Genomic DNA, 14,891 nt, shown 5'->3' on the forward strand with positions numbered 1-14,891 from the left:
GTCCACTGTTGAACGTAGGCCTCCCGCATGAGTCTCCATCTTCTTCGATCCTCCGCCTTTCGCATCCAGGTCACTCCCGCTATTCTTCTTATATCGTCAGTCCATCTTGTAGGGGGTCGGCCGATGCTTCGTTTGCCAGTTCTTGGGCGCCATTCCAATACTTTTCTTCCCCATCGACCGTCGTCTCTTCGACAGATATGTCCTGCCCATTGCCACTTGAGTGTGCCTATTCGTTGGGTAGCATCCACTACTTGAGTTCTTCTGCGTATTTCCTCGTTTCGGATTCTATCTTTTAGCGATATTCCGAGCATGGATCTCTCCATAGCACGCTGGGTGACTTTTATTTTATGAGTAAGACTTGCTGTTAGGTTCCACGTCTCTGCGCCGTAAGTTAATACAGGGAGGATGCATTGGTTAAATGCCTTAGTTTTTAGACATTGCGGAATTTTCGCTTTAAAAATGTACTTTAGTTTTCCAAATGCTGCCCATCCCAGTTGTATGCGCCTGTCGATTTCTTTTGAGAAGTTATTTCGCCCAAGTTGTATTACTTGTCCCAGATAGGTATAGTCGTTTACAACCTCTATTTGTGTTCCTCCAATGGAAATAGGGTCAAAGGTCTGGGAAATATGACTATTGATCATGGCTTTTGTTTTATCCATGTTCATTTTCAGACCAATTTTATTCGATACTTCATTAAGGTCGTAGAGCATGTCTTGAAGCTTGTCGGGTGATTCGGCTATTAGCACTATGTCATCTGCAAATCGGAGGTGAGAAATGTACTCTCCGTTAATATTTATTCCACGTTTCGTCCAGGACAGCAGTTTAAAGATATCTTCTAGGGCGTTTGTAAAGAGTTTTGGAGATATGACATCTCCTTGTCTAACACCTTTGTTTATAGATATATTGTTGGTGCTATCATGGAGCTGGACCATCATTGTTGCAGATTTGTATAGAGATTTTATTATCTCTATATACCGATAATCTATTTTGCAGCGTTGTAGTGAATCTAGTACTGCCCATGTCTCGATTGAGTCAAATGCCTTTTCATAGTCTACAAAGGCAAGGCAGAGTGGCTGATTATATTCTTCGGTTTTCTGTATGATCTGTCTTAGCGTGTGGATATGATCGATAGTACTAAAGCCTTTCCTAAATCCGGCTTGCTCTCGAGGTTGGAATTCATCAAATCGACCCGTAAGCCTATTTGTTAAAAATTAGCTTATTATTACAATATTTAAATGGCAATAAAAAAGGAAAAAATACATACATTTATGACGTGTACTGAAATATTCGAAATATTTAATAAATCAATTAAAAATTATATTCTACAATACTTTAGGCCTTTCAGAGATACATTATTGTTTTTTTTTTGTTTTTTTTTTAAACTCACTGATGTATTTTTTTAATCGATATTCGCTCTTCCCTTGCAACGGTTCTTCCTTAGACGTTTAAATCAGCTGTTCCCAACACCATTATAAAGTACTTTATTTTGAAGTTCAGAACACCCAATACATTTTTAAGTGCTACAACTCAATAAATGATAATTGGTAATTGCAAATAGCTGTCCTTTTTAGTTCGCGATGAAATATCGGCCACGTGGTGCGAAACTCAGCGGGATGCTATTCAACCAATACGATTTTCGACCAAAAGAATTTTCTGCATCTGTGTGCACTTACACACTCTGACGTACGTATATGGAAAAAATACAACGTCATTTACTTAGTAATAAATAATGATCCAAAATTCTTTAAGACTCAAATTATTATATTTAATATATAAAAAAAATAAAAAATAAAAATAAAAATTTTTATATTTAATATACTCGTAAATATTCAAAGCATCAACTTTGTTCAGATATTTTTAGAAAAGTTCCGTTCTGACATTTCTTGGTGGAACTATATTTTACAATATATAAAAAAAATAGCGACTACCATATATAGTTTTTCCCACATAAATTTTATTTGCCCAGTGACCGGGTTTCGTCGTAACCGACATCACCAGTCTGATAATGTCGGTTACGACGAAACGCGGTCAGTGGTGAAATAAAATATATGTGGAAAAAAGTGTAGTTTTTATTTTAATATTTTTTTAAAGAGAAATGTGTGTTTTTATTATTTACACAAATATTTCAATTTCATACTGTTTCTGTGAGCCTAAGCGGCTCATAATAAGAAATAGCTATCAAATTGTGGCAGAGTGGGTTCGAACCGAGAAACTCTGACTTAAGAGTTCGCTACACTAACCACAAGATATATTTAAGAAAAAGTAATTTACCTCTATATTACTGACCATTTTTCGCACCCAATGGTGCATAGGGCACTACATTAAACAGATGCAAGGTTAGTTCAATCATTTATTGTATGAAGGCAAGGTGATCAGTCCTGCGCTTCAGGTGCCAGTTCAGGATAATATCAAATAAATATTTAAGGTTAAAAACTCGAAAAACTCATTTTAATAAAATATTTATTAAACTTCTCGCAAAGAATATATGAAAATTGTTGGGCTTAATGCTAAGAAGCAATATCTTCCAACTTACTAAAAGCAGACTAGTGATGTTGTTCAAAGTTTGAACCTTATACAACGGTTTGAAACGGCTTCCATACAACAGCGCAACATATGTAATTGCATACTTAGTAATCAAAGTCCTTTTATCCAAAAATAGGTTTGTGTTAGTTTGGAATTAGCGAATAGGGTATGACCATTTACCACTTTTTATGTGTTACATTATTTAATTTTACACTCTGATATTTATTTCATATTACTCTGAGCTGGTCACTGACGCGCAGGAGTGATTACCTTGCCTTCATATAATTAACGATCGAGATAACACCGCGTCAATACGATGTAGTGCCCTATGCACCATTGGGTGCGGATAAGGGTTAGAAGAAGAAGAAGATTTTTATGTGTGGAATGAAAGGACCCTTTGAAATGAAGACATGTCCCCTTCAACAGATTATCCCTTGCGTACGAGTCGCATTTTGCATACAAGTGTACGGCAGCCCGCCTCTACCCAAGGCAAGGGAACAGATTGCATAAAACACCCACCGACACATCCGCAGTGTTCGATTTCGAAGACAAGATTAAAAAAAGCCCTCTTGAAATATATTTATTTCCTTATATTTATTAGGCGGTATTGCATTTTTTCATCGCATCGAATGTACCTACATAACTACAAAGTTGTTGGGTAGGGTCACCATTCTTTCGGTGACTTTTAGTTGGGTAAAATTTCGATGGTGTTTCGACTGCATTTAGTCTAAGTGGTAAGTGGAGAAACATAGATTTGTGAAAAAGTATTTGGAAACACTCTAAATTCTAAATGTTGTGACTAATCCCTTTTACTGCCTACACTGGGTCATTTCTAGAAAGTCAGTGGATGTTTTACAAACTTTTATTTATTTATATTGGCAGGGACAGTGGCATTGAAAGCCATTAAACGTTAATTCACCGTAAAAATCCAAAGTCCCAAGTAGGAATACCAAACAACCTAAGCTAGGAAAGCGACCCTACAAACAGAGGTGTGTCAGGAAGCCTAGTGCCTCTGTATCAGATCCCTGAATGCGATTGGAAAAGCTTTCAAATGTGTCAGAGAGTCTATTTGGGACAAGTGCTCAGAGTAGAAAATTACAAGCTACTGTAACTGATCATCAAAGGTGCAAGAAGTGTAGGAAGAAGGTGAATCTCCTGGCTTCACTTATTGATATTAATACACCAGTAGACAAGAGAGTACGGAGCGTCGAGGAGCCGTTTTGGACACCCCAAAATGGGTATACAGAAGAGAGCTTCAACGTTGTTAATGTGGTTTACTTTGCTTCCCCAGGTACTCCAGTCGGGTCCGTCGTGACGACCGTGACGGCCAACGACGTGGATAGCAGCCCCGCCCTGACGTACAGCGTGTCCGAGGGCGGCGGCCCGTTCAGCGTAGACCGCTTCAGCGGCCGCGTCGTGCTGCGCCGGCCGCTGGACCGCGAGACGCGCGCGGAGTACGCGCTTACCGTGCTGGCGTCGGACGCCGCGCACGTGGCGCGCGCCGCGCTCGTGCTCAGGGTCACGGACGACAACGACAACGCGCCCGTCTTCGAGCAGCCCGCCTACACCGCCATCGTGCCAGGTATGTTGCTCTTAACTTCCATAAGAGCGGTATGATCGATAATCCTGAAATTATCCGGAACATTGGTCTGTATGTTCCCGATGGTTACCTAAGACAGCGTCGACATAGATTGTTTCACATTCTTATACACAGGACCAACCTGCCGATGGTTATGCCTGTAGGAAGAGCTACCGCTATGTTGAACAATATCTCATTGGATATTGATCTGTTCCATGTGTCTGAAAGAGTTTTCCGAAGCGGGATTCTTCTATCCCTTTAGCAATAGTATTCTTGCTTATTTTATATTTTTGTGAATGTATACGATTTAAATTTAAGTTTGTAATGTATATGTTAATTATAAATTAATAAATTGAATTGAATTGAATTTGAAATTGAATTGAAATTTAAAATTATAGGTATTTCAAATTGAAATGAAACCCAGGGCTTACGACCTGGCATTTGAATAGCTTTAGCGATATATAAGGTTATAAAAATATAATATAACATTCACCATTCTTACCATTATTGAACGTCCATGTTGCATTAATTTTTAAAACTTGTGTAAACGCAATGGTCTTGGATTCCTTTTACATGTTGGTTGTTAATGAATAGACTTTGCAAGTATAGTGGAACACAAGTTATACTAGGTATAAAGTTACAACGCCACACATCTTCACTTTATACACTTGTGTAAAGTGATCAATAAGCCAGCCAAATGGCAGGTCGTAAGCCCAGGGATGCTCAGACTTCCATCTCATTTAATGTAAATAGAACGATGAATGTTTTATCTCAAGTTGAGACACACACAACTTAGGTGACCCATTTAAAAAATATTCAATGAGTTAAGGTTAACAAAATGTGACACGGCGAAAACTATGCGGTTCGTTAACATAAATTAACACAATGAATGGGTCTTATTTAAGTAACATTGATACAAATTGGCCATATGTTATCCCCGTACATCGGTTCTTGTTAACGGGGGACTTGTAAAATCCCTTTCGGTCCAGAACTCTTTATGGGAGTCCCTGATCTCTTAAGAAAACAATTGGCCGATCCACCCTTGTTTGTCGATCTAGCCTCTGGCAGCGCCGGGCCACAAGGCAAATTTAAATCCCGCTCCTTTTAAACAAGTCGGGTAAACGTTAAGTTATTTGGCTTTCGGCAAAGCATTGCTCCGCCCAGGGCCGGATCGGGACCCCGAAGTGCCCCTTTTTATAATTCAAAATACTACTACTACTACTATTACGCTGTTTCTCTGCAGGAGTGGGTAGAGAGAATGGAACGGCACACACTTCTGCCCTCCGATTACGTGGACTTTTGACACCATCAGATTTTATGTTCTGTTTATCTGGTCGTGCCTTTTTTTAAATTTATTTAATATGGTTACATTTTTAAGTACAACATAATACAATTTCTAAACATTTATACATATGGCAAACTTATAGTTATAAATTCGCTGTGCCTCTCCAAAAAAGAGACTGAGCTCTTGTGCTTGGAGAGGGACTTACACTCATGGTTTAATGTTTTATATAATTAATGGTATAATAGTCTTTTTTGATTTTTTTTCGAGATTTACGTGTAATGGGCATTAATTTTTTCCTTTTTTATATCTCTAGAATTTTTTATATCTTCTAATTTTTTTTCTTTAGGGAGTTTATTGAAATATTTAATTCCCAAATATTTGAAGCCTTGAAGCCTTTTTAAGTACTTTTTGACCGTCCTAGTTCTGTTATCCCGATTCAAAATTCAAAATGTCAATATATGTATTATAATTCAAAATATCCCGATAGTAATTCAAAATATCAAAGAGCGCATCGATCTTTTTAAAGACGTTTAAATAAGTTCTTTCGCTGGAGATTTTTTTCTCAAGAAGAGAGAATGCTTTATGAATAGTTTTTTTCGCGTTTTAAACAAATGAAAATGGTTGTAAATTTACTATGAAATATGCCCCTACCCCTAACTCTGTTGTCTTTAAACACGTGGTTATTTTTCTTGAGGGTAAATCCAGCACTGGATCTGCCCTATCTGCGTTCTGCGTTCCCCGGCTTCGACTGACGACTGTCGAGTGTCAGCAAACTTTACGGGATGTTGGGACTAGTGACAGTTTTATGGAATCAAGTAACTGTGATACATATAGACTATTCTTCGATATATTTAAAAATATATATTGCTCGGTATTTAAATTGTAATTCATCGTTCTGACTACGTTTGGCGCTGGAGTAGGTAGATGACAATTGACTCACCCTCGTCATTAAAATATCTCTTCGCCCAGTCGTTGAACCCTCAAGAAATGGCCCGTACGACAGGACCACGTGAGTTATGAATGAGGAACTCGGCGCTATCGGATGGAGTGTGGCGATACAATGTCCGTCCGATACATAGTCGGAGGCAGGCATCCTCCACCCCGTCAGGGAGAGAAAAAAATACTTCTCGTTTTCCATTTTACCTTTTTCATATCTGCGATCTCCTCTCTTTCCGCGATGACGCGCTTTTTAAACATCGCTAAACTCGACCGGTTCCCGTTTGAGTTACAATGGCGTACCGAAATTCAATTTGGTCCGAGGAAAGGCCCGCCCCTCCCTCTTCCCGCGCCTCCAGCGGCCCCGCGCTGACCGAATCAGTCTCTTTATCTTTGTGGTGTCAATTCCAGTTTGGAAAGCGGGGACAACATGTCTACTAAAAACCAGTTTTATAAAGCCCCTTCGCCCAAATTATAAAATCGTCCAATTTTGTTTGTTCTTTTGGCGTGTTGAAATGTTTACTTTTTATTCGCTTTGTTTTTTTTTGCGTGTTTTTCGAGCGATCATTTCAAACGCCCCGGGAGTACGCTAATGCGGCTTCGCGGGACATAATGCCGCGCTCCGTCATCGTTTTGCGCTCTGCCGGCTTCCTGGCTTTACTCCATCGTATCGGCGCTGCATTCAATGGAGTATAAGTTAGTATCCATTAAAGGAATTAACAGGGTGACGCTGATTGCCCATCGGATCTGACTAATATGATTCCCGGAGATTATACAAGGAGAGCGTTCAGCGAGCGGCGAGCGCGCTGCACCGGCTGACACCAGTAGAAACCAGCGTGTGGGAAAATTTATTCGTTTGGTGACAAACAGACCACCTCTTTTAAAGAAGGCAACCGACTTCTCAACCTTACACGTTGCGTACCTATAGATGTAACTATTGAATTCCTAAAGCGTTTCAGCTCATCTGAAAAGTGTTAACGACCCAACCACGTTCCATATTTTACTAAGTCATATGAATTAAGAGCGCGATAGCGTTATTGGCACTGCTGACAAGACCACGTGGCAGCGCCGTATCGCTTTTCGGCACTAAAAAGGTTCAAATAATATTAAAAATGAAACTTTGTAGTATTTCCCCGCCATTCAAGGTACCGCCCTGGCACGATTGTTTATTAAAATAAAATAAAACGTCATTTTGAAATGTCTTAAGCGGCTCAAGTCGCGCAGGTTTAAGGCCATACCTTAGGGGATTACGTTCTTCATGCACTTCCCAGCACTTTGTTCGTGTCGGATTCGATACATTAATATTATTAAATCATGTTACCTGCAATTCAATTAAATGCTTAATGGTTCCTGCGCGAATTATAAACATTGTATGCAGAGTTGTCGGGGAAGCAAAACGGTTGCATCGATCGTGACATTGTTAACCGTTTTAGTGCTGAGATTTTTTCTTTCATGTTTACTAAAAAATGCTTAAGACTTTTTGCAAAATGGTATTTTCGTGGTCAAATTCAACAATATTTTTCTATAATATTGACCGATTTTAGTACTGCTTTCTGGTTTTGGTGGTGAACATATCCAATTACTTAAGGGGATATTAACAAACAAACAATTCAGTTAGCGACCGGCTGCGCGAGGAGCGATGCGGGTCTCAGCGCACAATTCTAAAAAAAAAACAAATTCCAATATTTAAATAATAAATATTGGATTAAATTTTTATTGTTTAGAGTATTGATTTTTTTTAAGTCATAAATTTATTTGTATGAAAACTTGTTTTTTCAATACGTTTTTTCAATTTGTTTTAAGCAAAAAAATCAATTGCGTTAAATGTTACCTGGGTTTACAGAAAAATTTTCTTAAATATAAATATATGGTTTAAAATAAAGGGTTATTGAAAAGTAATGATGCGCGTGGAAACACGTTCGACCCCTAGCGCGACCGTTCGCGTTCTGAATTTAAACGTTCGAGATATAAGCCTTAAAGGCCAGTACACTCTGCCTCCAGGTCTAAAATAAACAAATTTGACTTCCATTGCAGAGACCGATGGTAGCGCCGAGGTGGAGATCCTGCGCGTGAACGCGACGGACGCGGACGAGGGCGAGAACGCGGCCATCACGTACTCGCTGGTAGGCGCGGCGCGCGGCGTGCGCGTCGTGGCGGCCACGGGCGCCGTGCTGGCCAACCGCAGCGCGCTAGCCGCGCGCGCCGACCTGCGCCTGGCCGTGCGCGCGCAGGACGGCGGCACGCCGGCGCGCTACGCCGTGGCGGCGCTGCGCGTGCGCGCCAGGGCCGCCGGCCAGGCCAAGCCGCACTTCGCCAAAGACGACTACAGGTATAAAAAAAAACATTCCATCACATCTTCACTTCCAAATAATAATAGAATTTTCACTCATGAATTACATGAAATTATATATAATAATAATTAAACCCTTATCTACACCCCAATGGTGCATAGGGCACTGCGTCATATAAACGCAGTGTTATCTTAATCGTTTACACATGAAGGAAAGGTGATCAGCCCTCCGCTTCAGGTACCAGTCCAGGGTAATATTGAATAAATATTTCAGTGAAAAAATCACTTTTATTTATTCAGCCCCCTCTGGGAATCGAACCCGGGACCTCCAGAACGGTAGCCGAGCGTGCTGACCATTACACTACGGAGGCGGACAAAAAAATTATAGTAAAAATTATAGCAGACATGAAATTATAGTAACTTTAAACATAAAGAGTAAATCCACTCACAAGTAGGCATAGGCTATGAAACTTATAAAGTTAAAGCCTGAGTAGGGACATGATAAACGGTGTTGCATAAGCCGTAGCTAGATTTCAGAGTCACTTGGGACGTTAGGTAATTTTAAAAAATCACTTCCAAAAATAAAGCCGAGTTGAAGACATTCTTCTTATTTTCTTTTATTTATTATAATTTTTTTTATTGGAAAACCAACAGAATATTTCGACAAAAATAACATAGTATGATAAAATACAAAAAATAATAATTCCAATTATAGGTTTCCACCTAAATAATCTAAAAATAAAACAATTTAAATAAACTGTCATAAAAGAATAATTATATAGAACATTTCTTTATCAAATGGTCAAATAGACATCAACAATATTTCTTTAAAACGTATTAAAAGAAACATTATTGATGTCTTCATTAAGCATTTCATTGCACATATCTTCTTCTCCGTCTTATTCCTCATTACTGAGGGTTGTGACCTTATGGAAGCAATGACCCTTCTCCAGTTGTCCCTTGACTGCTCTGCACGTAGCTCTCCAACGACCGAGGCGCCTGCTGCTGCCTTAATTTGATCGGTCCATTGTGTGGGGATCTTCCTCTCCCTCTCTTCCCCTCCGGGCAACCAATCACAACCAGTCGTTCTAGGCCAGAGAATCCATAAATAATAAAAAATCACTGATTTGCTCATTTATTTTATGGGGTTCTGGTTCCAACCCTAATGTGTGAGAGTAAAGCATGGATTTGTAAAAAAAGGATGAAAGTATAACAAATACATGTATATTAGGCGAACGTAGTTGGAAATAGAAGTAGAGGAAGACCGAAGAGCACTTGGTATGATCAAGTAATTCAAGTACTCGAAAGTAGTGTAAAAGAAAGTCAGAAGTCATAAAAAAGGAATGATCGGCGAGTATGTATGAAGAGATGCATGAATGTGGAAGAGGCGAAGATTGTTTGCATAGACGGGTCTTAGCATAGGCCTTGCATTCTATTCTCTTTACGTACTCCCGCGGGAAGCGACGTGATGGTTAGTTAGTTAGTTATTTATATATTAAAATTCTTGTTTAGAATTTTTCGCCTCCGTAGTGTAGTGGTCTACGCATTTCTCTACCGTGCTGGAGGTCCCAGGTTCAATTCTCAAGGGAGTCAAAATAAGTTTTATAATATCAGATAAAATGATGAGACCATAATAAGCCAGCTCTCTTTTAAAGAGGTTTCATTTATATCCAGGTTCAACTGTTATGTAATTATGAATTTATATTAAAAGAATCTTTTATTTCCAGGATAAATTTGCCGGAAAACACACCAAAAGGGAAGATCTTCCTGAGAATTGGGTCAATCCGATCGGAGCTAGATAAGAATGAAGTGGACTTTTCAATACTCAGTGGAAACGATGACGGCGTGTTTGAAGTGATAAATCCCGACGGATCTCTACTATTAATCAAGTCATTGGACAGGGAAATGCAAGACACTTACTCTTTACGGATAAATGCAAATGAAAGGGGCAGTTCACCAGGAAACGAAGACAGTGCGTCTTCAATAAATGTTCACATCAACGTTGAAGATAGTAACGATAATGCCCCAGTTTTCAATACAGCTGATTACGAATGTACAATAAGTGAAGGAACACCCATTGGGAATTCTATAATGCAGGTCTCTGCCACAGACGCAGATATTTCTGGCAGCCCTAACTCGGAAATAACCTACGACATCACATCGGGTAACGATGAAGGCTTATTCAAAATCGACGCGTCTTCTGGATTGGTCAGCGTTAATAATTCTTTGGAGTATGATAACGGTGTGAGTGAATACTTCTTGGTTTTGCGGGCTTGCGACAAAGGAGTTCCAAGATTGTGCACCCTGAACAACTTGCAAATAACGTTAACGGATGAAAATGACAATGCACCTAAATTCCCGGTATCCGAGTATTTTGAATTCGTTGGTGAAAATGAACCAGTTGGCACAACAGTCTTTACTGCAAGAGCGACAGATCTCGATAAGGGAGTTTTCGGTATGCTTAATTATTCTATTGTTTCTTCCGCATCAAATGGCTATACGAATAGCGACGAGTCTTGGAAACTCTTCAGAATAGACCCTGTCACCGGCCAAGTGAATACAAATGCAATATTTGATTATGAAACCAAAAATCGGTACGCCTTTACTTTGAAAGCTAGCGATGCCGGCGGTAAAACAGCCAGTGTAAGAGTGCGCATTGAAATTGAGAGCCGAGATGAATTTCATCCACAGTTCACAGAAAGGACGTACCGGTTCACTTTAGCTACACCAAAATCTGGAGCTCTACCAGTTGGTTATATCGTTGGTCATGTTACAGCAACAGACCGCGATAAAGGAGCGGATGGAAGAGTGGTCTATCAACTTACAACCCAACACCCTTACTTTAAGATGAACAGAACCACGGGTGCTGTCATCATAAAAAAGAAATTAGACAACGCAGCGGCAACACTAGAATCTGGAAGGGATATAAGTTTAGTTGTCACGGCAAGTTCTGGTAGACAAGGCTCATTAACAAATATGACAGTAGTGGAAATAGCCCTTGATCCATTAGCTGATCCTAACACTAATTTAGTTGGCGGTAGTTCAAAGAAAACTGCAGTCGCTGCAGCTGCGGGAGGACTCGCAGACTGGGCCATGGGTTTACTTATAGCTCTAATATTAGTTGTTGCATCATGCGCAGCGATATTTTTATTCCTTCATATGCGAAGTCGACGTCACAAAAAAGTTAATAAACCCGGACTTAGTTCCGATACAGTGGGTACTTCGAATAGTTATGTAGATCCTAGTGCATTTGATACAATACCAATCAGAGGAGGAAGCACTGTTTCCAGTACAGGAGGGCAATTTGCTCCTCCAAAATATGATGAAATTCCACCATACGGACCTCACACAGCCAGTTCCAATTCCGGAGCTGCTACAACTTCAGAATTATCAGGCTCGGAACAATCCGGATCCAGCGGAAGAGGATCGGCGGAAGATGGAGAAGACGGTGAAGATGAAGAAATTAGAATGATTAACGAAGGTCCATTGCAAAGAGATTCTGGAATCCATAGGCAAACCGATGATGTCGATGATGATAATCTCTCGGATGTATCAGTCCATAATACTCAAGAATATTTGGCTAGACTAGGAATAGTAGATACTGCCACTACCGGAGGAGCATCCACATCTTCGAGAAGATGTTCGGAAAGCGTAGGAGTCGGCAGTACCAAAGACGCTCTTCTTCATCATTCTGGAGTTCCTTTAGATCCCCTTCATATGTTTGATGAAGATGCGGCAAATGAAAATGATATAACTAATTTAATATACGCTAAATTAAACGATGTGGCGGGAAGCGATAGAGGAAGCAGTACCGGAGAAGTGGGTGCGGCTGTAGAACGTGCGATGGTGCTGGGCGCCTTCGGTGTGCCGACAGGAGATCCGAGCGTGGCTCCGACACAAGGGCCTTCCATGAATGGCAGCTTGAGTTCGATAGTGCACTCGGAAGAAGAGTTAACGGGCAGCTATAACTGGGATTACCTCCTCGACTGGGGACCTCAGTATCAACCGTTAGCTCACGTGTTCTCCGAAATAGCTAGATTGAAAGACGATACGGCATCTGTACAAAGTGGCAACAGCGGAACCTCGAGTGCGAAGGGCAAAGCTCCCAACCATCCGGGTGTCAAGGGAGCTCCTCCTCCCCTGCTCACCAGCGTGGCCCCGAGAAGTATTCCCGCCCCCGCGCTGTCCGGGAGAGCAGGGGCGCTGCTCTTGCCACGCTCGCCCATCAGCCACGACACCACGCCAGGCGGGTTCTCGACCTCGTCGGCGATGTCGCCATCGTTCTCCCCCTCGCTGTCACCACTGGCCACGAGGTCACCGTCGATATCCCCGATGGTGCCCCCGGGACTGCACCACACGCGGGGGCACAAACCTCATCACACGTTACAAGACACGACGCTACGAATATAGACTTGTGTGAAACCATGTAGTAACAAATTAACTAATTCGCAATGGTGCAAAAACGTTTAATGTATTATTTAAATTTGTACATATTATAAATGCCGCTGTAGTATTATCAAATAAATGAATGTGTACATATAATACGAAATTTAGAAAGTGCGCAGTGAATCAATTTTTCCTTTAGTTAGTTAATGAAACAAATCTGTGTATATTAACATAAAAGTGATCTGTGAATGTAAATATGTCTATTATTAGTATAATGTCGAGCAATGTTGATAAATTAGTTAAGTAGACATAACTCAAAAGACTGCCATGTTTTGTAAAGTGTATTAATAGTATTTTCAATATCGTGTATTTAAATACATGAGCCCAAAATGTATATTATTTTTTAGGATTTTTTTGTACTATGAAAACTGTTGAAATCTTATTTATTGTAAATCAAATACATGTATCCATAAAATTAGTTTATTCCATCATACAATTTATCCATATTTTGAAACTCTGATTGCAAGTTACACATTTGGAAAATTATAAATTATTGTCTTTAACACTTATTTATCCAGACTATTTTAAGTTCAATAGATGAAGAATGTTTGCATTAATTTCTTGAAACTGTAAAATTGTAATAATAATCATGAAATATTTTCCATTTATTATGCATACTACTTTACTTAAAAAACTTCCAAATTCGATGAATTTTTTCTTTCCTGAACTATATTTACATAAAAATGGTAATATGTAAACTGAAAACAGACAAACCTTTACAGTAAAAGCTCGTAAATTTTAAAATACAATTCGAATTTTGAGATTACTAAAATATTTTGAAATATTTGATAAATGAGATAGCTAAAATATATACCTTAAATTTTTTACACAAAACATTATTTTTTACTCTGAGAAATTGGAGTTGTGGGCTCTATTTCTGCCAATTTAATGAATAAAAAAAGTTTATTGCAATTGGTCCTGGTATTCGTAATTTATTTTTCATATATATTACTCTCCTACCTGCAGATTAGCCTTTAAAAATAGAAGCAGGATACAAATGTATATAAAAGTGAAAAATATATCAATATAGTATTATATATGTATGTTAATTTGAAATCCTAATTTTTTCCAAATATTCGCCACTTCAATTTCAAATCAACGAGCTTTAACTGCAAATCTAAGGTGATTAGCAAAAATTACGTTGTAATATTTAATGTTACAGACTATATAACGTTTGTAATTTAGAGAAAAAATAAATGTATAACAGAAACAAAATTACTGATGTAATAAATAATAGAAGAGTCACAAGCCACAATTTAAATCCTGTCGTAAAACACCGTGACATCAAGTTCAAGAGTCTTAAACATTTGAATAACTGCATAACTTCTTCATCTTTTGAATAAAATGAAATGTCGGAAAAATAATCTGAAGTTTTTGTATTAAAAATTATGTATAACCTACAAGAGATTTTTTTGTAAATATAATTTCATCATCACTTTATACCAATATTTATTACTTTTTTCCCGGCAAACCATGAGAAAAATTTGTAAAAGAAATTATATTTATTTTGAATGGGTCGCTACCCAAATAAACAATGTAACAAATATTTACTGGTGTTATCTGCTTGTGATTGTTTTTCTTTTCAAATAATATATATCAAATTTCAAATTATGTTTCACAATTTCAAATCAAACAAAAATATTAACACACCTTTATGTTGATACCCCATTACTGTTAATATTTTAGAATGACTATTGACTTTTTAAAACAGAAACAAGTAGTTTGTTGAGCTCAGTTAAAGCAAAAAATATTTTTTTTAAACATAAATTTTAAATATCACACATTCAGGGTAGTAATGCATTTTTATAAATATTAAAACTCTCACAATTCAA

General features: G+C 38.8%; 1 protein-coding gene across 1 annotated transcript in view; it reads left to right on the forward strand.

Moving 5' to 3' along the window:
- Positions 1 to 14,704, forward strand: part of ds (dachsous cadherin-related 1) — a 370,365-nt gene extending 355,661 nt beyond the window's left edge. The window contains exons 15-17 of the mRNA XM_088277154.1: positions 3,815 to 4,105; positions 8,358 to 8,652; positions 10,341 to 14,704. Of these exons, the coding sequence (XP_088133280.1) occupies positions 3,815 to 4,105; positions 8,358 to 8,652; positions 10,341 to 13,023 (3,269 nt within the window). The 3' untranslated portion in view covers positions 13,024 to 14,704. The remainder of the gene's footprint in view (positions 1 to 3,814; positions 4,106 to 8,357; positions 8,653 to 10,340) is intronic.
- The last annotated feature ends 187 nt before the right edge of the window (positions 14,705 to 14,891 follow it).

This window comes from Brachycentrus maculatus, unplaced genomic scaffold (assembly GCF_059751285.1).
Source record: "Brachycentrus maculatus isolate JH-2025_06_01 unplaced genomic scaffold, ASM5975128v1 h1tg000039l, whole genome shotgun sequence".
NCBI classification, from domain to species: Eukaryota; Metazoa; Arthropoda; class Insecta; order Trichoptera; family Brachycentridae; genus Brachycentrus; species Brachycentrus maculatus.